Source organism: Jaculus jaculus, chromosome 16 (assembly GCF_020740685.1).
Source record: "Jaculus jaculus isolate mJacJac1 chromosome 16, mJacJac1.mat.Y.cur, whole genome shotgun sequence".
NCBI classification, from domain to species: Eukaryota; Metazoa; Chordata; class Mammalia; order Rodentia; family Dipodidae; genus Jaculus; species Jaculus jaculus.
This window is the reverse complement of record NC_059117.1, coordinates 64,826,690-64,851,443: the sequence shown is the minus strand read 5'-3', so window position 1 is coordinate 64,851,443 and position 24,754 is coordinate 64,826,690. Positions and strand designations below refer to the sequence as shown.

The 24,754-nt window shown below is 55.1% G+C and overlaps 1 protein-coding gene across 2 annotated transcripts in view; it reads left to right on the top strand.

Annotated features, from left to right (window-relative positions):
• The window catches only part of Stab1 (stabilin 1), a 33,365-nt gene that overhangs the window by 2,243 nt on the left and 6,368 nt on the right, over nucleotides 1–24,754 (top strand). For both annotated transcript variants that reach the window (XM_045135450.1, XM_045135452.1), the window contains exons 2-50: nucleotides 3,015–3,151; nucleotides 3,478–3,593; nucleotides 3,791–3,876; nucleotides 3,943–4,012; nucleotides 4,453–4,548; nucleotides 4,789–4,899; nucleotides 5,142–5,338; nucleotides 5,595–5,725; nucleotides 5,904–6,031; nucleotides 6,274–6,368; nucleotides 6,535–6,669; nucleotides 6,801–6,941; nucleotides 7,050–7,112; nucleotides 7,328–7,441; nucleotides 7,532–7,585; nucleotides 8,206–8,286; nucleotides 8,534–8,692; nucleotides 9,502–9,564; nucleotides 9,774–9,869; nucleotides 10,498–10,584; nucleotides 11,299–11,410; nucleotides 11,869–12,055; nucleotides 12,163–12,256; nucleotides 12,356–12,514; nucleotides 14,988–15,083; nucleotides 15,689–15,784; nucleotides 15,898–15,945; nucleotides 16,063–16,193; nucleotides 16,375–16,486; nucleotides 16,843–16,920; nucleotides 17,011–17,109; nucleotides 17,215–17,313; nucleotides 17,437–17,568; nucleotides 17,783–17,911; nucleotides 18,534–18,590; nucleotides 19,015–19,098; nucleotides 19,535–19,730; nucleotides 19,852–19,947; nucleotides 20,026–20,071; nucleotides 20,180–20,256; nucleotides 20,412–20,537; nucleotides 20,733–20,806; nucleotides 20,928–21,002; nucleotides 21,501–21,623; nucleotides 22,070–22,117; nucleotides 22,303–22,380; nucleotides 22,488–22,634; nucleotides 23,687–23,827; nucleotides 23,932–23,991. In XM_045135450.1, the coding sequence (XP_044991385.1) occupies nucleotides 3,015–3,151; nucleotides 3,478–3,593; nucleotides 3,791–3,876; nucleotides 3,943–4,012; nucleotides 4,453–4,548; nucleotides 4,789–4,899; nucleotides 5,142–5,338; nucleotides 5,595–5,725; nucleotides 5,904–6,031; nucleotides 6,274–6,368; nucleotides 6,535–6,669; nucleotides 6,801–6,941; nucleotides 7,050–7,112; nucleotides 7,328–7,441; nucleotides 7,532–7,585; nucleotides 8,206–8,286; nucleotides 8,534–8,692; nucleotides 9,502–9,564; nucleotides 9,774–9,869; nucleotides 10,498–10,584; nucleotides 11,299–11,410; nucleotides 11,869–12,055; nucleotides 12,163–12,256; nucleotides 12,356–12,514; nucleotides 14,988–15,083; nucleotides 15,689–15,784; nucleotides 15,898–15,945; nucleotides 16,063–16,193; nucleotides 16,375–16,486; nucleotides 16,843–16,920; nucleotides 17,011–17,109; nucleotides 17,215–17,313; nucleotides 17,437–17,568; nucleotides 17,783–17,911; nucleotides 18,534–18,590; nucleotides 19,015–19,098; nucleotides 19,535–19,730; nucleotides 19,852–19,947; nucleotides 20,026–20,071; nucleotides 20,180–20,256; nucleotides 20,412–20,537; nucleotides 20,733–20,806; nucleotides 20,928–21,002; nucleotides 21,501–21,623; nucleotides 22,070–22,117; nucleotides 22,303–22,380; nucleotides 22,488–22,634; nucleotides 23,687–23,827; nucleotides 23,932–23,991 (5,160 nt within the window). The remainder of the gene's footprint in view (nucleotides 1–3,014; nucleotides 3,152–3,477; nucleotides 3,594–3,790; nucleotides 3,877–3,942; nucleotides 4,013–4,452; nucleotides 4,549–4,788; nucleotides 4,900–5,141; nucleotides 5,339–5,594; nucleotides 5,726–5,903; nucleotides 6,032–6,273; nucleotides 6,369–6,534; nucleotides 6,670–6,800; nucleotides 6,942–7,049; nucleotides 7,113–7,327; nucleotides 7,442–7,531; nucleotides 7,586–8,205; nucleotides 8,287–8,533; nucleotides 8,693–9,501; nucleotides 9,565–9,773; nucleotides 9,870–10,497; nucleotides 10,585–11,298; nucleotides 11,411–11,868; nucleotides 12,056–12,162; nucleotides 12,257–12,355; nucleotides 12,515–14,987; nucleotides 15,084–15,688; nucleotides 15,785–15,897; nucleotides 15,946–16,062; nucleotides 16,194–16,374; nucleotides 16,487–16,842; nucleotides 16,921–17,010; nucleotides 17,110–17,214; nucleotides 17,314–17,436; nucleotides 17,569–17,782; nucleotides 17,912–18,533; nucleotides 18,591–19,014; nucleotides 19,099–19,534; nucleotides 19,731–19,851; nucleotides 19,948–20,025; nucleotides 20,072–20,179; nucleotides 20,257–20,411; nucleotides 20,538–20,732; nucleotides 20,807–20,927; nucleotides 21,003–21,500; nucleotides 21,624–22,069; nucleotides 22,118–22,302; nucleotides 22,381–22,487; nucleotides 22,635–23,686; nucleotides 23,828–23,931; nucleotides 23,992–24,754) is intronic.

Sequence of the window (24,754 nt, the reverse complement as noted above, 5' to 3'; positions counted from 1 at the left end):
CCTCAGAAACAAACAAACGAAGGACCAGTTTGGATCCCACAGCCTCATACGAAGGGCAGCAGCAGAAGGGGTGGCAGAGGCCCAGGAGCTCTGTGTGGGACGGACTCAGGAGTCTTCTGCCCAGTGCCTACTCCACGTTGGCTGCCACCATGGGGTCTGAAGCCGGCGCACAAAGGGAGAGGGGCGCTGGCTAGCACCTGGCACTGTCACCTCTTGCTCTGCTCCATGTGATGGGGAAGCTTCTTGGGAGGCCCTTACTGGATTTGGGGTGTTTGAGTCCTAGGCCATCAATCCCAGAAATTCCCCAGGAGCCTAGTCCCTAGCTCCATATATATGTATATATATAACTTTTTTGCTTTATTTATTTATTTGAGGGGGGGTGCACATAGTGAGTTATGTGGGTCCTGGGGAATTGAACCTGGCTCCTTTGGCTTTTCAGACAAGCACTTTAAGCCATCCCTCCAGCCCTAGTCTCTAGCTTTTTACCCCTGGGCTTCCTCTGTGTCTCTTCTGCTTCCCCAGCAACACCTCTGTGGGAAACAGACATTATAAACTCAGCTTGGAAGGAGGAGGGGCGCGTCCTTTGGCTCTGGCTCTGTCTGGTCCGGAGGAGCTCCAGGAGGGAGGGAATCTGACTCAGCTCTCGGGCTGGGACCAGCTTCGCCCCACCCAGCTGCATCACCAGCAGGACTGGGGGTTCTGGATGGTGGCACTGCCGGGCAGACCTGGGCCTGATGCCGGCCTCAGGTGTGGTCCCTGGAGAAGAGCTGATTTGGCCGCTGCCTTGTCCACCCTTCACCCCTTCACACTGGGTACCAACAGAGTCCCAGCCCTCCTTCACCCTGAGTCATACCCAGCTCTGGCCAACCATATGGGTGCCCAGCCAGAGTGGTGGTGTTGGGCTGCCAATTCGCTTGCCTTTTCAGGAAGCCTTGAGGGGAATCTGCTTCATATGTGGATTACCCCATTTCCCAGGTGGCCCCTGGCTCATCAAAGAAGAGCCTTGGAGTGGGGAGGGGACCACAATAGCCAGGGCTGCAGCCAGCCAGAGCCCAGGCTGTGCCCAGCAACTTCCCTCTTCGTAGACCGCAAAGGCATGAGTGGAAAAGGCCAAATCACGACCCGCAAAGTCCCCAAGAAAGTGTCGGGGCACTGTTTCCTCCTTTTCTCTGGCCTAGGGAAACCAACATCTGTAACTCGGTCTAGAGAAGAGCCATTCTGGGCACACACACCTTTTGAGCACTGTGTGCTCAGCATTTTTCAAAATGAGAACATGGTGCCTTCAACAGATCACCCCCTTCATCGCTCTGTCATCAAAATGTGCCCCCCCCACACACACACCCTGTGCCTTTTTCTCACAACCATGAGCAAGGTTCTGTTCTCTAGGGCATAACACTATAGTCTCTGGATTTTTTTTTTTTTTTTTTTTTGAGGCAGGGTGTCTCTCTAGCCCAGGCTGAGCTGGAATTCACTATGTAGTCTGAGACTGGCCTTGAACTCACAGTGATCCTCCTGTCTCTGCCTCCCCAGTGCTGGGATTAAAGACATGTACCACCACTCACTGCTGAAAATATTTTTATTTATTTATTTGAGAGGGAGAGAGAGAGAGAGAGAGAGACAAAGAAGCAGACAGAGAGAATATGTACAGGAGCTCCAGGGTCTCCTTCCACTCACTGCAAACAAACTGCAGACACGTATGCCACTTAGTGCATCTGATTTCATGCCGGTGCTGGGCACTCAAACCCCAGCCAGCACGCTTTGCAAGCGAGAGCTTTTAACGGCTGAGGCATCTCTCCAGCCCAGTATTTGTCCCTGAAGATAGTCCCAGTTGGAGAATTCCAGGAGCCATGTCAAACCAGTGAATAGGGCTATCGCCCGCTAGGGGGTTGGGCCTTCCCCCACAGCTCATCCTACATCCGTGGCTCGGCCACGCCACTGCCGGGTGACAAGGAACGCCCTCTTCCACTCACTCCGCTCTATTCTGCGCACAGCAGCGAGGTGCCTGTTTAAGGGGTTAACGAAAGCCAATGTGGTCGTGCAGTTCTTGGGAGGTGGTGGCAGGAGGATCAGAGACCCCTTGCTCTGCATAGTAACGTTGAGGCCAGAGTGGGCTACGTGAGATTTTTGTCTCAAAAAAAGAAAAACCAAAAAAAGCTGGGCCTAGTGGCACATACCTTTAATCCCAGCACTTGGGAGGCAGAGATCGGAGGATTGCCATGAGTTTGAGGCCACTCTGAAAAGACAGTGAATTCCATCCACCTCAGCCTGGGTAAGACTCTACCTCAGGAAAAAATAAATAAATAAATAAAAGTTGGGCATGGTCACACACAACCTTAATCCCAGCATTTAGGAGGCTGAAGTAGATGAATCACCGTGAGTTTGAGGCCAGCCTGAGCTACAGGACTATGAACCAAGTTCTGGGGGCTGCCCCTGGCTCTGCCTCCCCTAGACTTAGGAGGCTGTTGTCAGCTTGGCCAGCTGACCCCCTCCAAGCCTCACTCGGGCCCCTCTGTCCATCACACATGGCCATTTGCCCCTTTCCACTTCTGGTCTTTGGCTCTACCACCTCCTCCAGGAAGTGCCCAGCCCAAGTGCGCCAGGCCAGACGCCCCCGAGCTCTCAGCCAGTGGCTGGAACCTTGTGCCTTCTCCCTCCTGTCATGAATGGAGGCTGAAATCCTGCTGTTCTTCCAAGCCGAGTCAGATTTGCCTTTGTTTGTATCTGAAAGACAAGAATGGGCTCGAGGCTGTGAGCCTAGAGTCCATGCCGTGTTTTACCATGCCCGGGTAACTTTGGACAGGGTCCTGCTGGACCATCTCAGTTCCTGACCTGACATGGAAGTAAGTCTTGTTTCGTTGGTGGGTGTAAACCTGAAGGCTTTCCATCCTTTGGACATTGAGGCAGGCTGTGGCATCAGCAGCTGGTGTCAGGGAAGTTCTCAGCCTCGATGCAGTCCGAACAGAGGACTGGAGTGGGCTCCAGGGTTCTCACTCGACGCTCCACCCGCTGCCCAGGTGCGGTCCAAGCGCTGCGACGTGAAGACCAAGTTTATAACTCACTCCCCCTGCACCACGTGCGCGGCCATCAAGAAGCGGGCGTGTCCCTCGGGCTGGCTTCGGTATTTCCCAGAGAAGATATCCCAAGATTGCCGGTATGGGCTGCCAACCCCATCCATCTTGCCCACTTCCAGAAGCTCCCATGGCGGGAGGGGGCAGGCAGGAGACCACGGGGAAGCCCCACAGGCCTGCGGAAAGAGGCCGCGGACGCACTTCTCCACATAGCTGCTCTGTACAGACAGGCAGGGAAGAAGCAGAGGATAGAGAGGGCAAATGGTGTTCACTGGGCACCACTGGGTGTGCCAGGCTCTGAGCTCAGCTGTGGGGCAGGTAAAGATGAAAGAGGTGGGTTGAGAGTCCTAGAATCCAATGTGAAAAGAGGAGGCTCTTTTCTTACCCACCTACCAACCCTTTTCCTTAGCTATGAGGTCCAACTAGGGGAGTCTTTGGTGTCTTTGAGTGGCTGCAGCCGGGAGTGCTGGAAGGACGTGGTGCAGAAGGCCTGTTGTCCTGGCTACTGGGGGTCCCAGTGCTACGGTACAGAGGAGGGGCCCGCCTTGCTCGACCACCCCACCCCGACCCCAGGCTTCCTATCCGAGGAGCTATGTGCATCCCCCTTAGCATGTTCATCTGAGTCCTGGCCCCCAATCCCTGGCCATCCTGGGGGAGACCCTTGAGCTGGGACAAGGGGAGAGTTCTGGGGACACAGCTGAGTTATGAGGGGTGCTTCACAGAGTGCCCCGGGGGTGCTGAGAGCCCATGCAATGGCCACGGGACCTGCCTGGATGGCATGGCTGGCAACGGGACCTGTGTATGCCAGGTAAGGGTCAGGCAGGGTTAGGGTGGGGGTGCTGAAAGGAGCCCCACTGATTTAGCGCACCCACAGGCAAACTTCAGTGGCTCAGCTTGCCAGGACTGCCGAGATCCCCAGAGATTCGGACCTGACTGTCAATCAGGTGAGCTTGCAGGACTGTCCTACCCTTCCCTCGGGCCCGCTCCCAGCCCTTCAGTCTTACCTGGCCCTCCAGGGACGCTGGTCTCAGAGGCTTCCTCCAGGAAGCCCTCCATGATCCCATGCCCACACACTCACCTCCTGCCTTCCCTGGGCTTCCTTTTTTCCCTGTGGTTTCTCATCCCAGCTCTGGATTCTCAATGTTATTCATGTCAAAGGGCAGGCACCAAATGTCCTTTTTTATTTCTTTTCGACGTAGGGTTTCACTTGCCCAGGCTGACCTACAATTCACTATGTAGTCTATGTAGTCTCAGGCTGGCCTTGAACTCACGGTGATCCTTCTACCTCTGTGCTGGGATTAAAGGCGTGCACCACCACGCCAGGTTCCAAATGTTCTTATATGTGAGGATAAGGTCCCACATTAACCCCGTGTGTCCCTCCTAGAGTGTAGCTGTGTGCATGGTGTGTGCAACCACGGGCCACTGGGAAACGGGAAGTGCCATTGCTTTGCTGGATACACCGGCCCTCACTGTGACCAAGGTGAGGACTACAGCCAGGTTCTCTTTGGTCAGAGCGGAAGTCAGTTGGCTTGAGCCCCAGTAGAACCTCGGCCTAAGATCTGGTGGGGACGAGGCGTCATTCCAGACTTCTCCTCCGGGAGACTTAGAGAAGGGGGTGGGGGCACCTGCTCCGAATCACACAGCAAGTGGAGCCGAGTGCCTGTGCTCTTCTCCAAACTGGGTCTTTTTTCCCTCACTGTGCCCTCTCCGATCTGCTCAGAGCTCCCGGTCTGCAAGAGCCTGAACTGCCCCCAGAACTCCCAGTGCTCTGCAGAGGAGCCTACTTGCAAGTGCTTGCCGGGCTACACCCAGGAGGGCAGCGTTTGCCTGGGTAAACCTGTGACCTGGAGGCAGGGGGCGCTAGCTGTTGGGGGAGGGGCATGAGCAGGGACTGGCAAGGCAACGTCTTCGTCCCAGCGCGCGCAGTCTGGGCGTTTATTGGAAGCGAGAACTGTCCTCAGAAGGGAGCAGAAGGCCTCTCCCCGGGGCCTGGCCCTGCCCTGGTGGAAGCCATGAAGTTGGGAGCACTTCCAGGGCTTGACTGACTTGGGCTCGCTCTGCGCCCGCCCGCAGCTCCTGACCCCTGCAAGCCCGCCCCCTGCTCGCCGCTGGCCCGATGCTTAGCGAGTCCCGAAGGTCAGGCTCAGTGCCACTGCCCTGACAATTACCACGGTGATGGGAAGGTGTGTCTACCCCAGGACCCATGCACCATCAATTTCGGGGGCTGCCCCAGCAACTCCACCTCGTGTCTGTACCAGAGGCCAGGCAAGGTGAGCGGGGGGGGGGGGGGGGGGCGGAGGGGGGGCCCTGCCCCACAGGCTACCCGCCCAGTCTGGGAGAGGCATGGACCCTCTGAGCACCCCAGGTGTCCCACTTGTAAAAATGGGGGCAGCATGCCAGCCCTGTTCTCGGAAGGCAGATGGTGGGAGCCCAGCAGAGGCTGTGTGAGGGAGGCATATGCCAGCGGTCCTTCTGAGTGCCCCTGGTGGGGGCACCGATCCTCTCTTGCCCTTGTCTCTTGAGCAGGCTGTCTGCACGTGTCAGCCAGGCCTCCTCAGTGTTAACAACAACGCCTCTGCGGGCTGCTTTGCCTTCTGCTTACCCCATTCCTGTGACCAGTCAGCCACCTGCCAGGTGACCCCTGATGGGAAGACCAGGTGGGCACGGGGACCAGGGGGGAGGCATGGGAGCCAATCAGAAGGGTAGGCTGGGCAGCACACACACTCCTGTGAACCTTCACTCAGGACCCTGCAGGAAGAGCTGGAGGAGGACCAGGGATGAGAACTGGGAGACCAACCCATCCCCTTCCCTGACCAGTCTTCCCTGGGTCCACAGCTGTTTATGTAAAGAGGGTGAGGTTGGGGACGGACGTGCCTGCTACGGACACCTGCTTCACGAGGTGCAGAGGGCCAACCAGATAGGCCTGGTGTTCCTGCGGCTGAGAGTGGCCATCGCCATGCTGGGTGTGTGCCCCCTTGGCCTGCCTGAAACCCCACTCCTGGCACCAAAGACCTGGGAGGCAGGGATGGTTGGCCTCTGCACAGGCTGTGTTTTCTGTGGTAGCAGCAGAATGGTCTGGGAGGGGTCACGATGAGGCCGGGATCTGACTCCAGCCCTGTTGCCCCCACCTACCCGACGCCTGGATGCAAGGTCCTCACCCCTACTCTCCAGCTCCATTTTGAAGCTTCCTCTCCTGACCTTGCAGAGCAGGGCTGCCAAGAGATCCTCACTTCATCAGGCCCATTCACGGTGCTGGTGCCGTCCATCTTTGTGTCCTCCATCTCCCCCAGGACCATGAATGTGAGCCCTCCCCATCTCAGAACGGTCCATGTCCTCCCCCGGCCCCAGGCTGCCTGGGACACAGTCCTGGGTTGGCACCTACCCCATCCATTGCTTAGGCAGTGTTGGGACAAAGAGGGCTGACCTGCCTGGACTCACTGTGCACGCTGACCCTCTGCATTTATAGGCGACACTTGCCCAGCAGCTCTGTAAACAGCACATCATCGCAGGACAGCACATCTTGGAGGATGTGGGGCCCCCAAGTACACGCCGGTGGTGGACGCTGGCTGGACAAGAGATCACTGTCACTTACAACCGCTTGGTAAGAGGGACTTGAGTCTTGGAGCCAGAGGAATGGCAGGTGGAGGATGCAGTCGGGGTGTACATGTGGCAGTGGGCAGGGGCATCAGGACAGAGGGCTGGCACGTGGCTCCCCTGTGTCTGTCTTATCAGAGATACACCTATACGTACAAAGACCAACCTCAGCAGACATTCACCATCCACAAGGCCAACTACATAGCAGCCAATGGTGTTTTCCACGTGGTCACCACCCTACGGTGGCAACCCCCGCCAGCGCTCCCAGGGGACCCCAAGGTGAGTCACCACCTCCTGTAGCTCTGGCAGGCAAAGGCCAGACTGCTTCTCCCTGTGCTGAAGCAGTCTCACACTGTCCTGGGGCCCTCACCCCATCTCTTCCTGCAGAAAACCATTGGTCAGATCCTTGCTTCTACTGAGGCCTTTAGCCGGTTTGAAACCATCCTAGAGGTGAGCTGGAGGGTAAGGGGGCAACAATAGCTCCAGACCCCAAACTCTGACTGAACCACCTTCTCAGAGCCTGCCCATCGCAATTCTGAAGTTATGGGGTGGTATGGACCCACTTGAACTAGTGTGTGTGGGGGAGATCTCTGCTATCAAAGGGTAACAGGGTCCAGAAAGTAGTTTCAAATGGAGCCAACTGAGCTTCCCTTCTGTTGCCATAGAACTGTGGGCTTCCCTCCATTCTGGATGGGCCGGGGCCCTTTACAATCTTTGCCCCAAGCAACGAGGCTGTGGACAGCCTGCGAGACGGCCGTCTGATCTACCTCTTCACGGCAGTAAGCTCGAGGCGGGGAAGGGGCTGCGGGCCGGGCTCCACCTTCCCGCACCAGTGCATGCCCGACAACCGATTTCTTCTTCCCTGGCAGGGCCTTTCCAAACTGCAGGAACTGGTTCGATACCACATCTGTAGTCACGGCCAAGTGAGAGGACCTCTTCCTTCGTGAGGGCCCTTGCTGTGGGGTGGTGGGGACTGTCTATAGATTCTGATCTTCCCTGCAGACCGCCTCTTTTTTTTTTTTTAAAAAAAAAAACCCACTTATTTATTTATTTAAAAGAGAGAGAGAAAAAAAAAAAAAAAACCGGGCATGGTGGCGCACACCTTTAATTCCAGCACTTGGGAGGCAGAGGTAAGAGGATTATCATGAGTTCGAGGCCAGCCTGAGACTACATAGTGAATTACAGGTCAGCCTGGGCTAGAGTGAGACCAGACCCCGAAAAAAAAAAAAAAGAAAAAGAAAGAGAGAGAGAGAAAGAGAGGGAGAGATAGAAAGAGAATAGGCACACCAGGGCCTCCAGCCACTGCAAATGAACTCCAGACTCATGATGCACCACCTTATGCATCTGGCTTTACATGGACCCTGGGAAATCAAGTTGGGGTCCTTTGGCTTTGGAGGCAAGTGCCTTAACTTCTCAGCCATCGCTCCAGCCCCAGACCTCCTTTCTTCTTCTCCTTTTCACTTCTATGTGGGGACCCAGAGGGTAATATTATTATATATCATCCAGTAAAGGCATGACTAAAGCCACTGTCTCCTGACCCCAGCTGACAGCTGCGAAGCTCATCTCCAAAGGACGAGTCCTCACCGTGGCTAACCAGGTCCTGACTGTGAATGTCTCTGAGGAGGTAAGATGTGTGCGTGGCTAAACACACGGGTCGTTGCAAGGGCTGGTGATGGCTGGGTGTCACTCAGCCCCATTCATGCATACCTGTGTGCTCTGAGCCCCTGGAGCTAGGTCCTGGAAACAAGCATGAGCTGTATGGGGTGTGGCAGGGTGTGGGGGTGGGGGGAGGTTCCTCAGGTAGAAGAAGAACAGTAAGGGCCTGCCAAGGCCTGCTGGGCTTGGGGCGGCACACTGGGTCTGTTCTGCAGGGCCGTATTCTGCTAGGATCTGAGGGCGTCCCCGTACGGAGCGTCGACGTGCTGGCGTCCAATGGTGTGATCCACATGTTAGATGGCATCCTGCTGCCCCCAACCATCCTGCCTATCCTGCCCAAGCACTGTGATGAGGAGCAGTACAAGATTGTGATGGTGAGCCACCCCTTGTATCTGCCTTGTGCCCAGTCCCTTGCCCCTAGCACATAGGCAGGTGGTCATCTCCTGAGGGACAAAGAGGTTGCAGAGCACAGGAAGAAATGTCAGGCTCACTCTGCCACAACTCACTATTGTGGTAACTAGCTCATTCTCAAGGGACGAATTTAATCCCTGTATGTTGGCCTCTTTGATTGGCTCTTTCTTTCTCTTTTTAAAATTATATATATATATATATATATGTATATAGCTTTTCAGCATAGAGTCTCATTCTAGCCTAGGCTGACCTGGAATTCACTATGTAGTCTCCAGGTTGCCTTGAACTCACGGTGATCCTCCTACCTCTGCCTCCCAAGTGCTGGGATTAAAGGCGTGTGCCACCATGCCTGGTTTTTTTTTCCTTTTCGATTTTTTTTTATTAACAGCTTCCATAATTGTAAACAATATCCCATATGCCTGGCTTTTAAAATAATGTTTACATATTTTTACTTATTTGCTAGGTAGGGAAGGAAGGAGGAAGGGAGAGAGAGACATGGAGAGAGAATGGTTGTGCAAAGCCACTGCAAACGAACTCCAGATGCATGCCCCACCTTGTGCATCTGGCTTTATATGGGTCCTGGGGAAGCAAACCCAGGACGTCAGGCTTCACAAGCAAGTGCCTTTAACTGCTGAGCCGTCTCTCCAGCCCCCCATGTTGTTGGCTCTTTCTCACCCCTCCAATCTCTGCTCAGTATCACTTTCTTAGGGATTTTTAATAAGTAAATGCTGCCTGACCCTCTCCCTTCTCCCCTGTCCCTGTCCCTGCCTAGGGCTCCTGTGTGGACTGCCATGCTCTGAACACCAGTGTGTGCCCTCCTAACAGTGTGAAGCTGGTAAGCACCCTTGCCTGGCTCACAGGGTTCCCTCACTCCTGTCAGGCCCTCTGTCCCTGCCCTGGGTAGCAGTTGGGAGTAGGAGCTAAGAGGCTGGGCCATGCTTGGAAGCTCAGTGCCTCATGGTCCCCTGAGGGCGGGAGTGCCGGGGCCAGGGCTGCCTGGCAATGGGCCGGGTCAGCGCTGCTCTGCTGATGTGCGCGTCCCAGGACATCTTCCCCAAGGAGTGTGTCTACACCCACGACCCAACTGGGCTCAACGTGCTGAAGAAGGGCTGTGCCTACTACTGCAACCAGACCATCACAGTAAGATGGGTGGGCATGTGCTCCTAGGGGACCCTGGGCACTTACCAGTTGTCTGAGGTTCCTAAATTGGGCTGAGGAGACTGTCTTTCTGTGGAATTACCTCTTTTTTTTTCTTTTTCCTTTCCTTTCTTCTTCTCGTCTTTTCTCATCTCTTCTTTCTTTCTCTCTTTCTTTCTTTCTTTCTTTCTTTCTTTCTTTCTTTCTTTCTTTCTTTCTTTTCTTCTTTCAAGATAGGGCCTCACTTTAGCCAAGGCTGATCTGGAAGTCACTCTGTATCCAGGTTGGCCTCAAACTCACAGTGGTCCTCCTACCTCTGTCTCCCAAGTGCTGGGGATTAAAGGTGTGCGTTACCATGCCAGCTTCCCTCGTCCCTCCCACCCTCCCTTCCTTTCCTTTCCTTCCCTTCCTCTTTTCATTCCTTTCTTCCCTCCGTTCCTCTCTTCCTTCCTTCTTTCCTTTCTTCCTGACATCTCCTCCTCTGTCTTCTTTCTTGGCGCTGTGACTGGATTAAGTGGAAAGTGTCTTTACTCACTCTGCTGATGGAGAGGTGGAAGGGCAGGAAACATGAACAGCCTGGGTGGAGAGGGAGGCATGGTCCGGACTCTCAGGCACACTCTGTCTCTTACAGAAACGTGGCTGCTGCAAAGGGTTTTTTGGGCCTGACTGTACACAGTGTCCTGGGGGCTTCTCCAATCCCTGCTATGGCAAAGGCAATGTGAGTCTTCACCCTCTCTAACTATGGGGAAAGTGGGTTCCTTCCCCAGCTGGGAATGTGTGCCCCTCTGGCCCTGGCTTCCTCACTTCTAGTGAAGGTAGGGTCTCGCTCTAGCCCAGGCTGACCTGCAATTCACTATGTAGTCTCAGGGTGGCCTCAAACTCACGGCAATCCTCCTACCTCTGCCTCCCGAGTTCTGGGATTAAAGACATGCCACCATGCCCAGCTGGATAGGTTTTTTTTTTTTAATTATTTATTTGAGAGAGAGAGAAAAAAATGGGTGTGCCAGGGCCTCTAGCCATTGCAAATGAACTCCAGATGCATGTGCCATCTTGTGCATCAGGCAGTGGGTCCTGGGGAATTGAACCTGGGTCCTTTGGCTTTGCAGTCAAATGCCTTAACCTGTAAGCCATCTCTCCAGCCCTGCTTCGATAGTTTTGATATTGATTTTCCAAAAGACTAGTTGCCAGTAGTCTTCTTCAGTGTTCTGCTTTCACCAAAGTGGGCATTATGCATGACCAGGTTGCATATGAAACCTCCAAGGCCACCTGCCTTTCAGTGACTACTGTGTTAGCATCGGTGACTTTGAAGGTCCCGTCCAGGGAGAGGTCTGGGGAGAAGCAGGAGCTTAGAGGCAGCCAGGGAGGAGGGTTCTGGGGAAGGTGAAGTGGTGACCATCTCCTGTGACTGACCACGTATCCTTCCCCTCTCCAGTGCAGTGATGGTATCCGGGGTAATGGGGCCTGCCTCTGCTTCCCAGACTACAAGGGCATCGCCTGCCATATCTGCTCCAACCCGAACAAGCATGGAGAGCAATGCCAGGAGGGTGAGTGGTCCTGGCCCAGGTCACCTTCCAGGGAAAAAGAAGGTCTGTGTGGAATGTAGGCTGGAGGCTCCCAAGAAGACAGGAACAGGCCCTGTAGAGGAATGGTATAGATGAGAAGCACTGGGGCCAGATTAAGGAACACAGGTAGATCTTCTCTTCTTAAAACAAGCAGGATCTAGGTCAGACACACTGAAAACTGCCTGATGGGGCTTGTTAGGGGCAGGGCAGCTAGAATTGCTGAAAGCTCAGAATGCCCCTGCCTGCCTCACATTCCTCTTGCCCATCTGCCCCCTGAATCTGGAATGATCTCTGATTTGGGAACCCTGAAGTTAAGTTTATTATGACTGTCCCATTCCCAAACACACTCCCCTCACTTTGCAAAACCCATCCTGGCTCCAAACCAACCCTGGCTTCCACCTGCCTCATGAGGTTTCTCTCTTTCCATTTCGTCCCTACAGACTGCGGCTGTGTCCATGGTCTATGTGACAACCGTCCAGGCAGCAGGGGTGTGTGCCAGCATGGTACATGTGCCCCCGGCTTCCGAGGCATCTTCTGCAACGAGTCCGTGGTGGATTGTGGGCCCACAGGGCTGGCCCAGCTCTGTGACCTGCATGCCCGCTGTGTTAGTCAGGGGGGCAGTGCCAGGTGAGGACAACGGCTTTCTCTCAATCCAATCTGTGAGCACGTGTCAGTCTGTCTAGCCTCCAGCCTCTTCCTCGGGCTCAAGGAGGCCGCTCTTCCTCTGCTCCCAGGTGCGTCTGCCTCGATGGCTTTGAGGGGGACGGCTATTCATGCACACGCAGGAACCCCTGCTCCCACCCGGACCGTGGAGGCTGCTCAGAGAACGTCAGTTCCTCTTCCCTCTCCTTCCCGGGGCAAGATGGGGCTCTCTGGCCTCTACCTGTAGCCGTGCGCCCTTGAGTCATTTATCCACAACCCAAATAGGCTGAATGTATCTCTGGGGACCTGGGAAACTACCACTGCGCCTGCCACAAAGGTTGGAGTGGGGATGGCCGTGTCTGTGTGGCCATTGATGAGTGCGGGCTGGACACTCGAGGAGGCTGCCACGCCGACGCCCTCTGCAGCTACGTGGGCCCTGGACAGGTGAGGCACCCTCTGACTCCAGGTATACGCACTCCAGGCTCAAGCCAAGAGTCTGGAACTAACTATAAAAGCAATTGAGGAATGTGCACCCAGGGCTGACTGGTCCCTCCGCGTGTTCAATGGATCCCCGTGTGTGATCAGGGTATCCAGTATTACAAGCTAGTGCCCGATCCAGACCAAAGAACTGTGGTACTGAGCAAAGCGGGCGCCCCATCTGCTGAGGTGGCCTTCTCAAATCAGTAGTCTCAGGTGGAAATCTGATTCTGGAACTTGGCTGTCTCAGGGGCTTGTTGTGGGCCCTTGAGATTCAGCTTCTCCATCGGAAGCATCTTTGAGCTAGGGATTGACTAATTTGTGGGGGAGGGCACACCAAGGCCTTTCGCTGCTACAAATGAATGCCAGATGCTCACGCCACTGTTTTTTGGTTGTTTTTCAAGGTAGGGTCTCACTCTAGCTCAGGCTGACCTGGAATTTGCTTTATAGTCTCAGGGTGGCCTTGAACTCACGGTGATCCTCCTACCTCTGCCTCCCGAGTGGTGGGATTAAAGGTCTGTGCCACCACACCTGGCTACACACCACTTAAAAAAAAAAAAACAAAAAAACAGATTCTTATGTTTTTATATTTTTATTTATTTGAGAGAGAGAGACAGAGAAAAGGAGGAGAGAGGGAGGAAACACGGACATGCCAGGGCCTTCTGCCACTGCAAGTGAACTCCAGATGCATGCACCACTTTGTGCATCTGGTTCTATGTGGGAACGGTGTGTGAAGGGGTTGAACGTGGCCCGTCAGGCTTTTAAGCAAATGCCTTTAACCGCTGAACCACCTCTCCAGAACCCTTATGTCACTTTTTGCATGTGGCTTACTTGGGTGGCTTGAGATTTGAACCCTGGGCAGCAAGCTTTGCAAACAAGTCCCTTTAACCACTGAGTCTTCTTTCCAGCCCTAGGACCCAAATTCTGACATGCATTTAAAAATATTGAACATGCCACGCAGAGCTTGGGCTGGCTCTGAGCCAGTTTCTGCGGAGTTCTGGCTTATGCAAGGGCCCAAGGGACTCTGTGTCCTCCCGATTCTACCATGGTATCTGGGTCAGCAGCCCATAGGGTACTGGCAGTAAGACCAAGGGGATAAGGACTGGAGCACTGAACCCCACCCGGAACTTTAAAACTCAGAATGCCAGCACCCAGTACCTGGGAGGCAGAGGCAAGAAGGTCTCAAATTTGAGGCTGTTGGCCTGGGTTATTTCATCACGAGATTCTATCTCAAAAAGAAAACAAAAACCCAGGGCTGGAGAGATGGCTTAGCAGTAAAGGCCTTGTCTGCAAAGCCTAAGGATCCAGGTCCCATGTAAGCCAGATGCACAAGGTGGCACATGCATCTGGAGTTCATTTGTAGTGGCTAGACATCAAATAAAAACTCAGAAGTAGGCTAGGCGTGGTGGTGCATGCCTTAAATCCCAACACTTGGGAAGCAGAGGTAGGAGGATCACTGTGAGTTCAAAGCCACCCTGAGACTACATAGGGAATTCTAGGTCAGCCTGGACTGAAGCAAGACACTACCTCAAAAACAACAAAAGAAAACAAACAGTCAGAGTCACATGTTGGGTCATGATTTGCAGAGATATTTATCATACCAATAACTGTGGGCTAACTCCACAATGCACGACCCATTTACATCAACAAGGAGGGTCCAGTGGGAGGGGGAGGGGGTAGATCATAGATGAGCCTAAACAATGGTACCAAACTGCCTGTATTTGCTGAAAAGAAAACTAATAAATTAAATTTAAAAAAAGAAAACAAACAAACAAAAAAAAACAAAAACATCCTCAGAACTGAGGTTTTAAAACATATTTTATTATTTATTTGAGATAAAGAGAGAGGGAGAGAATGAAGGATAAAGAGAATGGGCGTGCCAGAGCCTCTAGCCACTTCAAACAAACTCCAGAGGCATGTGCCGCCTTGTGCATCTGGCTTTAAGTGGGTACTGGGGAATCAAACCTGAGTCCTTAAGCTTCGTAGGCAAGCACCTTACCCTCTAAGCCAGCTCTCCAGCCCAGAGCTGAGGTTTTGAATAAGTAGGTCTCGATCCCCAACACTTGAGATCTTGGGGAGGGGGAGCGAGTTCCATTGCTTTGCTCATCTGCAAGCCAAAGGCATGGGTAGTGGTAGTGGGACGGATCAGAGCTGCTCAGCGAGCTGCCAGGGTGGTGTGGGGATGGCTGGCTTGTGGCTGACTTGCCACAAGCTGCTGACCTCAATGACCCGCGCAGGGCTCTGAGTGCAGGATGGCACCAAGTCTCCTCAGAAGTTTCCAGCCGATGCCATCCCTTGCCCAGCCCTACCCTGAGAGCTGGTCTCCCTCCCAAGGGTAGGGTGGCAGGATGTCCTCTGAGGTGTGGGCAGGCTCCTGGGGAGCCGTGGGTGAGCTGGCGCCCACGGTGAGACGAGGCCGTTGGTCTCCTGGCCTCTCCAGAGCCGATGCACCTGCAAACTGGGCTTTGCTGGAGATGGCTACGCGTGCAGCCCCATCGACCCCTGCCGGCTGGGCAACGGCGGCTGTCACGACCTGGTGAGACGGCTTGAGAGCTCCGGTTCCTAGGCAGGCTCTTCCCACGGGCCTGCTGTGGTTCTCTCCGGGCATCTCTGACTCCTGTCAGCCCTGGTATCTTTCCAAACCCCAAATCACACCCATCTTTCCCATCACCACAGTATAACGCCTCGTGCCACCTACCCTGAGAGAGCCAGTCCTAAAACCTGCCCAGCCCCTCTCTCTCTGTTCCCCTTCTCATTTCCACAGTCCCTCCAAGCTCCCACTGTCCCTTGGTCTAACTCTCCGCTGATCTCCCTCTGTCCCCACGGCCCAGCATCTCCACCTCCCAGAGCCCCTACCTCCAGCCTGACTCCTCCTGTTTTTAGTGCAGGCTCCTAAGAGTCAGGATCACCCTTGCCCCCGCCCCTTATGTGATTTCTATGTCCCACGTCTAGTGTTCTTGGGGAGCAGGGTTAGGCCCACTGAAGGAGCTCTGTGAATGTGGGCAGGATGCCTGAGGGGGAGGTGGACGGGCTCGGTGGACGCACAGGGGACAGATGACAAGAGGACAGCCAGTGCTCGGCTCGCCATTTGGTGCTGGATGAGGAATGCCTCTATTTCTTTGCCCCTCCCCCCCCCACCAGGCCACCTGCCAGGCAGTTGGGGGAGGTCAGCGGGTCTGCACGTGCCCCTCTCATTTTGGGGGCGATGGCTTCAGCTGCTATGGAGACATCTTGCGGGTAAGTGATACGGACTTGTTCTCTTCCCTGTGCCCGGGTAGGTGAGGTGGTTGGTGCTCAGGGCCTTGAGTCTGTCCTTAGTCCCATGACCTCCTCTTTCTCCTGCCCCTTAGGAACTAGAGGCAAACGCGCACTTCTCTGCCTTCTCCCAGTGGTTTAAGGTAGGACCTGGGCAGGCAGAGTGCTGGGGTTGGGACCCCAAATCCAAGAGGCCTTCCTGAACGCAGGGACACCACCTAGCATGTCCAAGAGCCACCTTCGTCACTCCGATCCCACAGACCGCTGGGATCACTCTTCCTGCCAACAGCAGGGTGACTGCCCTGGTGCCCTCTGAGTCTGCCATTCGCAGGCTGAGTCCCGAGGAGCGAGCCTTCTGGCTGCAGCCGAAGACGCTGCCGCATCTGGTCAGGTGGGCTGGGATGGGCGGGACCACGGGTGAGGGCATTCTGGGAAGACCAGGACCCTTTCCAGACAGCTGAGGAGAATCGGGCCCTTTGCCCCCCCAGTCCTGTAGGGGAAGGGCCAATGGCCAAGGGTCCACGTAGGTCACACTAACTTGGTTCAGCGCCTCCTCAACTCTGCTCCCACAGGGCCCATTTTCTCCAGGGTGCCTTCTCCGAGGAGGAGCTGGCTGGACTCAGTGGGCAGGAAGTGGCCACACTGAACTCCAAGACCCGCTGGGAGATCTGCAACATCAGTGGGGTACGAGGTGGACTCCAGGCAGAAGAGGGCACTGAGCAGGGCATAGGTGGGAGCTGGAGTGGTCTCACAGGCTCCTTCAGACCTGGCCTCCTAGGGGACAAGACTGGGGTCCTGTGGTTCTGCCCAGAGCCAGCTCACAGGTCGTCCTTGGGGCGCATAGCCGGTGGGAGGTCGCACGTCTCCAGACTGGCAGCAGTTGCCTTGCTCGGGGCCGTGCCTGCACACACATGTCCGTCCCTCTCACGTGGTCCCGGTGAGGGTCTGTGTGTCCACCTAGTAAAGCCTGATGCTGTGCACCAGACTGGGCCTCTCTCACACGTGGTCTCCTGAGCCGAGTTCCACTTGCTGTGTTCCAGAGGGTGTGGGTGCAGAACGCCAGCGTGGATGTGGCTGACCTCCTCGCCACCAATGGTGTCCTACACATCCTCGGCCAGGTGGGACCCGAGAAGGGGGTGCAGGGAACCCCCTAACCTCCTGGGTCAGTTCAAAGGCAGTGACAAGCAACTCCTTCTGCCCCGTGCCAGGTCTTGCTGCCCCCACGACAGGAAGTGCAGGCCGGGCCAGGTCTGCTACAGCAGCTAGATTCCGTGCCTGCTTTCCACCTGTTCCGGGCGCTGCTGCAGGTACGGGAAGCTCGGGCTTGTTGGGGACCCGCTCAAGAGAGAGCAGAGAGGCCTGAATGGCTGAGGACTGACATGCCCGTTCCTGCCCGCTTCCCTCGTCTCTAGCACCACAAGTTAGTGGGCCAGATTGAGGCTGCCACTGCCTGTACCATCTTTGTGCCTACAAACCACTCCCTGGAAGCCCAGGGCAACAGCAGCAGCCTGGTGAGACCCCGGGGGCTGGGGGCAATGGAGGCCCAGGAGGGAGCACAGAGGGTGAGCCTTCCAGGCCAAGGCCAGGGGCACAGAGGGGAGTCTGGAAACCACTGAGATGCCCCCTCCTGGCAGGACATAGACATAGTGCGACACCACGTGATTCTGGGAGAAGCGCTTTCCCTGGAGGCCCTGCGGAAGGGGGGACACCGCAACTCCCTGCTGGGCCCCACCCACTGGCTGGTCTTCTACAACCACAGCGGCCAGGTTTGAAGGGCAGGGAGCAGAAGCCCCTTGTCCAGGGACTCCGCGCTTAAAGACCCTTTCCTCTGAGCCTCTCCTACCTAGGAGCCCCCAGCCTTTGTTCCAGGGGAACCCTTTCCATCCTTGGAGGTACTTTCAGCCCCAGGCTTTCCTAGTCTTGTTTTCAAGGGCTGAGGGTGGTGGTAGGTGGATTCAGCTTGCTGTCCCCCCTTCTCAGCCTGAGGTAAACCACGTGCCACTGGAGGGCCCCTTGATGGAGGCCCCTGGCTGCTCCCTGTTCGGCTTGTCTGGGATCCTGACGGTGGGCTCTAGCCGCTGCCTACACAGCCACGCGGAGGCCCTGCGGGTGAGAGGCTGGCACCAGAGGGCGGCAATGGGGCATTAAGAACTGCAGCTTGCTGGGCATGGTGGCACAGGCCTTAATCCCAGCACTTTGGAGACAGAGGTAGGAGGATTGCCATGAGTTTGAGGTCACCCTGAGACTACAGCCTGGCCTAGAGTAAGACCCTACCTCAGAGAGAGAGAGAGAGAGAGAGAGGGAGGGAGAACTGCAGCTGGGGCTAGGGAGGTAGGAGGATCACTGTGAGTTCGAGGCCACCCTGAGCCTACATAGTGAATTCCAGGTCAGCCTCGGCTACAGTGAGACCCTACTTTGGAAAAAAAAAAAAAAAAAAAAAAGGTGCTTGTTTTGCAAAGGCTGCCAACCTGGGTACCCATGTCAAGCCAGAGGCACAGAGTGGTGCATAAATGGAGTTTGTTCACAAGGGCAAGAGGCTCTGGTGAGCCTCTACCCTCTCTCTCTCCTTGAAAATAAATATTTTTAAAAAAGAACTGAAGTTGCTGCTGCTGGTTGACCTAGCTGACAGAAAGAAACATTTGGCCAGCCTTGCCCTGGAGAAAAGAGGAAGGATGGTGGGTTTGGAGGCCTCAAGCCCTGGACCACCCAACACTCTGCCCTTCCTCCCCAGGAGAAATGTGTGAACTGCTCCCGGAGGTTCCGCTGCACCCAGGGCTTCCAGCTGCAGGTGAGGCTGGGCGCAGCACACCCGGGCCCCTGCTTTGCTGCCCGCACTGGACCCCTGGGCCGAGGCCTGCTTGGCCCATACGTGGGAGCTAGCCTGGTGCGGGTAGCTGAGCTACGTCAAGACTGAGGCCTGGGCCAGGCGTGGGGGTGCAAGCCTTTAATCTCAGCACTTGGGAGGCTAAGGCAGGAGGGTTTCTGTGAGTTTGAGGCCAGCCTGAGACTACATAGTGAATTCTGAGTCAGCCTGGGCTAGAGTGAGACCCTACCTTGAAAAAGCAAAAAAATAAAATAAAACATAGACTGAGGCCTATAGTCCCTGTGCTGTCCTGACCTCCTGCGACACTGCCTTTTGTCCGTCTCTGCATGCACTGCCCTGGCCGTGCCCAAGCTTCTAGCTGACCCTTTCTGTCTGTTTCTATCTCCAGGACACACCTAGGAAGAGCTGTGTCTACAGATCTGGCCTTTCCTTTTCCCGGGGCTGTTCCTACACGTGTGCCAAGAAGATCCAGGTCTGCTCTGAAGGGCCCTACCTCTAAGGCTTTGGCAAGGGAGGGGAAGAGGCAGTGGGCCCCCTCTGGAGGAGCTCATACTAGATTTCAAGGGCCTCTGGTGAGGACAGCAAGATAAGGGAAGGAGACCCGAGGGATGTGCACAGTGACAGCTGGTGCTGTGTTCACTCCCGGGGAGGAGGATGGAGGGAGAAGGGTTCAGCCAACCCTGGGCTGGCACACATGTGGTCACAGCTCTCCCCCTGCTCGAGGCCAGTTACCCTACCTCTACCAGAGGAGGGTTGTAGAAGGCATCTTCCTGCCTCTGTCATCTCTGGTCAACATCCCTGGGCTGTATGGCTCTGTGGCTTTGAGATGCCCTCGCCTCTCCCTGGCCAGTAACCCCCATCCTGGCCTGTGCTGGGCCCCCCTCTGTCCCATTCCCCTTTCCCTGCAGGTACCCGACTGCTGCCCTGGCTTCTTTGGCACACTATGTGAACCATGCCCAGGGGGCTTGGGTGGTGTGTGCTCGGACCACGGGCAGTGCCAGGACAGGCTCCTGGGCAGTGGGGAGTGCCACTGCCGTGAGGGTTTCCACGGAACCGCCTGTGAAATGTGCGAGCTGGGTCGCTATGGGCCCACCTGTGCTGGAGGTGAGGCGTGCGGTGGGCAGGCTGGCGGTGCCCTGAGGAGGAGCAGGGCACACTGTGCATACCAGCAGGGCCAGGAAGGAAGCAGTAGGTCAACGCTGGTCCTTCTTTGTCCCGCTTGTAGTGTGTGACTGCGTCCACGGACTGTGCCAGGAGGGACTTCGAGGGAATGGAAGCTGTGTCTGTAATGCGGGTTGGCAGGGCCCTCGCTGCGACCAGAGTGAGTAGGTTCCGGAGGGTTCTGACAGTGAGGGGGGTAGTTCTGGTCTGAATGACCGGGCCTTCTCCCCACCCCTAGAAATCACTGGCCTGCAGTGTCCCAAGAAGTGTGACCCTAATGCCAAGTAAGTAAACCCAACCTGGGCCAAGATGGGGGTAAGTGACGGTGGGGGGCTGCTGGGGACGGAGCAGGGCAAGGCAGGCACAGGCTGAGCGGCTGCCGTTCCTCCCAGCTGTGTGCAGGACTTGGCTGGAGCACCCGCCTGCGTCTGTGCGGCAGGATACCTGGGCAACGGCAGCTACTGCTCAGGTTGGCGCATGCATGCCCCGGGCCTCGCTCTGAAGTGCCGGGGTTGGCTGTACCAATTTGAGGAGCACCCCTCTCTCTGACCTTTTCCTTCTTGGCTGCCTCCCCCTCCTGTCCCCTCCTTCTGCACGCCTGCTTCTCACAACCTCTGCCCCTAGAGGTGGACCCCTGTGCCTCTGGCCATGGCGGCTGCTCACTCCATGCCAACTGCACCAAAGTGGCACCGGGCCAGCGGACGTGCATCTGCCAGGATGGCTACACAGGCGACGGGGAGCTGTGCCATGGTGAGGCTGGGACGTTTTGGGGACTAGGGGCTCTGGGTTTTGTGATTTAAGGAAGGCTAGGAAGGGTTGAGGACACACGCAGTGCGGGGGCTGGAGGTCCACAGAGCGGAGAGGACAGGCACCTGGAGGTACTGGTGGACAGATGAATGGAGGGCCACTGAAGCGCACCCCTTACGCCAGCGCCTCTTTCCCCAGAAATCAACAGCTGTCTTGTCCACCATGGAGGCTGCCACGCTCACGCTGAATGCATACCTACCGGTCCCCAGCAGGTCAGTGAGGCAGGATTAGTGCTGAGGCCGTGCCATTGCCAAGGGCGAGACCAGGCCAGGGGTGGGTGTGACCCAGGTAATCGCTGCTTCCCGCAGTCCCACTGATCAGAATTTGGGACAGGTCTCCTGCAACTGCCGTGAGGGCTTCAGCGGTGATGGCATTCGGACCTGTGCCCTTCTGGACCCTTGCTCCCAGGTCAGGCTCCTGTTTTGCAGGGAGAGGGACCTAGGCAGGTTAGAGGCCCTTCTTCATCCCCAGGAGTCCCAAGGACCACCCTCCCCACAAGCTCGAGCCTGGCTTATTGATCAGAAATAGGGCTTTGATGGGCTGGAGAGATGGCTTAGCAGTTAAGTGCTTGCCTGCGAAGCCTAAGGACACAGGTTAAATTCTCCAGGTCCCATGTAAGCCAGATGTGCATGGTGGTGCATCTGGAGTTCATTTGCAGTGGCTAGAGGCCCTGGTGTGCACATTATCTCCCTCTCTATTTTTATCCCCCTGTCTCTAATAAATAAATAAGAGAGAGAGAAAGAAAGAAAGAAAGAGAGAGAGAGAGAGAGAGAGAGAGAGAGAGAAACAGGACTTTGAGGGTTGCACAGAGACTTTGGGGCCTCTTCCCCAGGGTGGGTTGTCATGACAGCAGAGTCCTGGATGCTACCAGCTCACCTCTCCCATCTTCTGTTTCTTCACCGTCAGAACAACGGAGGCTGCAGTCCTTATGCAGTGTGCAAAAGCACAGGGGACGGCCAGAGGACGTGCACCTGTGATGCAGCCCACACTGTGGGGGATGGCTTGACCTGTCGTGCCCGAGTTGGCCTGGTAATAATGCCAAGTCCAACCCCTGATCGGGTCTTGGCCATGCCCTACAGACCTGAAAGATTATGGCTAAGGCCCCAGGTTTGGTCCTGACTTTGGCCTTGACCATGACCTTGACTCTTCCTGGGCTTGACCTCATCTGTGACAGATGAAACTAATCCTGACCCTAGCTCAGAACACCCCTCTTCCCATTGACTGCCCTTTATGGTGTTTCGAGGTAGGGTCTCACTCTAGCCCAGGCTGACCTGGAATTCACTATGTAGCCTCAGGGTGGCCTCGAACTCACGGTGATCCTCCTACCTCTGCCTCCCGAGTGCTGGGATTAAAGGCGTGCGCCACCACGCCTGGCTCCTTTCCTCATTTCTGTCTTGGTCAGACCTTGGGCCAGGACTGGTACCAGCCCCTGAACTGAGGTCACCCAAACTCTGAGCTGAACCTTGCTTCCCCAGGAGCTCCTCCGGGACACGTCTGCCTCATTCTTCAGTGTTCACCTCCTGGTGAGTAGCCAGCCTGGGCTCTGTGACCTGCAGGGGAGGCCTCGACTTTCTGTGTTCCCCGTGATCCCATCTGGTTAGGGGGTCGGCTGGTCTGGTCTCCGAGAGTTCAAGTCTTTCTTAGAAGATCCATGGAGTCCCAAATTGATTCTAGGTTCTTCTGTTCAAGCTGTTCCCCTCTTCCCCAGGAATATAAGGAGCTCAAGGGCGACGGCCCTTTCACTGTCTTTGTGCCTCACGCAGATCTAATGACCAACCTGTCACAGGTACATGGCCCTGGGAGCAGGTTGACGAGGGATGGGCACTATGGTGTTGGACACTGGTGGGCAGAGGTGATAATCAGTGGTACCCAGTACCCTTATGACTCTTCTAGGGTGAGCTGGCTAGGATTCGGGCACACCGCCACATGGTGTTTCGCTACCACGTGGTTGGCTGCCAGCAGTTGAAGAGCCAGGAGCTGCTGGACCAGGGATATGCCACTGCACTTTCCGGACATACGTTGCGTTTCAGTGAGAGGGAGGTGAGCCTGCCTAACACCATTCCTCCCATCTCCTGCAGGGTGCGCCCTCAGGCCCAGGTCTCAGCTTCCCTCAAGTCCTGTCTTGCACCTATGCCTTGCCTCCGCTCCAGCACTCAGCCCGGGGGTAGGTGGCAGTGAGAGGAAGAAGAGTTCTGCCCAGGTGATGCCCGCAATCTTTTAAGAAATATGTTATTAAGCTGGGCGTGGTGGCACACACCTTTAATCTCAGCACTCGGGAGGCAGAGGTAGGAGGATCACTGTGAGTTTGAGGCCACCCTGAGACTACATAGTGAATTCTAGGTCAGTGTGGACCAGAGTGAGACCCTACCTTGAAAAACCAAAAAAGAAAAAAAATATATATATTATTGGCTGGATAGATGGCTTAGCGGTTAAGGTGTTTGCCTGCAAAGCCAAAAGTCCCAGGTTTGATTCCCCAAGACCTACGTAAGCCAGATGCACGGGGGCACCTGTGTCTGGAGTTTGTTTGCAGTGGCTATAGGCTGTGGCATGCTTATTGTTCTGTCTGTCTGTCTGTCTTCTCTCTCTCTTTCCACTTGGAAATAAATAAAAATAATTAATAAATAAAAATATTTTATATATTTGAGAGAGAGAGAGATAATGGATGCACCAGAGCCTCTAGCCACTGCAAATGAATTCCAGATGCATGCATCACCTTGTGCACCTGGCTTATGGGTACTGAGGAATCAAACCTGGGTCCTTAGGCTTCGTAGGCAAATGCCTTAACCACTAAGCCATCTCTCCATCCCAATGCCCACAATCTTGATCCCACCCACTACCTCAAGCCTGCCTCTAGACCCAGGATTCCCTGAGCCAAGCCGGCACCAGCATCCTGTATGGGCTTCTCTGAGAGGGGTATGAACCCTGCTCCTTCCTTGACTCTGCCCACTTTCCACCTCAGCCCAAAACCCAGGACACTCTGCATGAAGATTGTCCTAATCCAGGCTTCTCCTCTGCCCAGGCCCCACCCGTAGTTTCAAACACCCCACTAACGCCCTTTACCCAGCCCAATGCAACCCATCCTTCACCCCCAGGGCAGCATATATCTCAATGACTTCGCACGTGTGGTTAGCAGTGACCACGAGGCAGTGAACGGTGTCCTGCACTTCATTGACCAAGTCCTGCTGCCTCCAGATGTGCTTCACTGGGAGGCTGATACTACCCTGGTCCCTCGGGTATGGCTGGGTGCAGGTCCGAGTGTTGAACATGTGGCTGGGGTGGGGGGAGGCGGAGGGCAGGATCCTCCCGTCTCTCTTGACTCATGAGTGTCTTTCCCCAGAGAAATATTACTGCCGCTGCAGAGACCTTCGGGTACAAAATCTTCAGTCACCTTGTGACGGTACTGCTCTCATGCATATGGGGCTGTTGGTGTGCACTGCGTGGATGCTTACCAGTTTCCGTGGGTGAACATGCCTGTGTGGATGGGTCACATCTGTGTGCATGAGTCCCCCAATATGCGTAAGCGAATGTGAAGTCGAGGTGTGCAGTCTTGTTTCAGCAAATGTAGTATATAGTAGTTATATATATATATATGATAGTTCCTCTGCGTGCTTTAAAAGAAAATACACTGAACCCAGCATGGTGGCTCACACCTTTAATCCCAGCACTTGGGAGGTAAAGGTAGAAGGATCGCCATGAGTTTTAAAGCCAGCCTGAGAGAATATCGTTAACTCCAGGTCAGCCTGGGTTAGAGTGAGACCCTACCTCAAAAAACCAAAAAGAAAAATACTTTGAGAGAGAGAGAGTGAGTATGGCCTCTAGTTGCTGCAAATGAACTTCAGGCACATGCACCAATTTGTGTGTCTGGCTTTATGTGGATACCAGGGAATAGAACCCGGACAGCAGACTTTGCAAGCAAGCACCTTTAACTGCTGAGTCATGCCCCCGTGCTTTATTTATTTTCTGCTGTCTGAAAATATCAAATGGAACAATCCCAGAAATAACTCATAAGTTATTTAAAGCTTTTAAAAATACTTATTTGCAAGCAGACAGAAAGAGAGGAATGGGCATGCTAGGGTCTCTTGCCACTGCAAACAAGCTCCAGATGCATGTGCCACTTTGTGCATCTGGCTTTATGTGAGCCCTGGGGAATTGAACTTGGG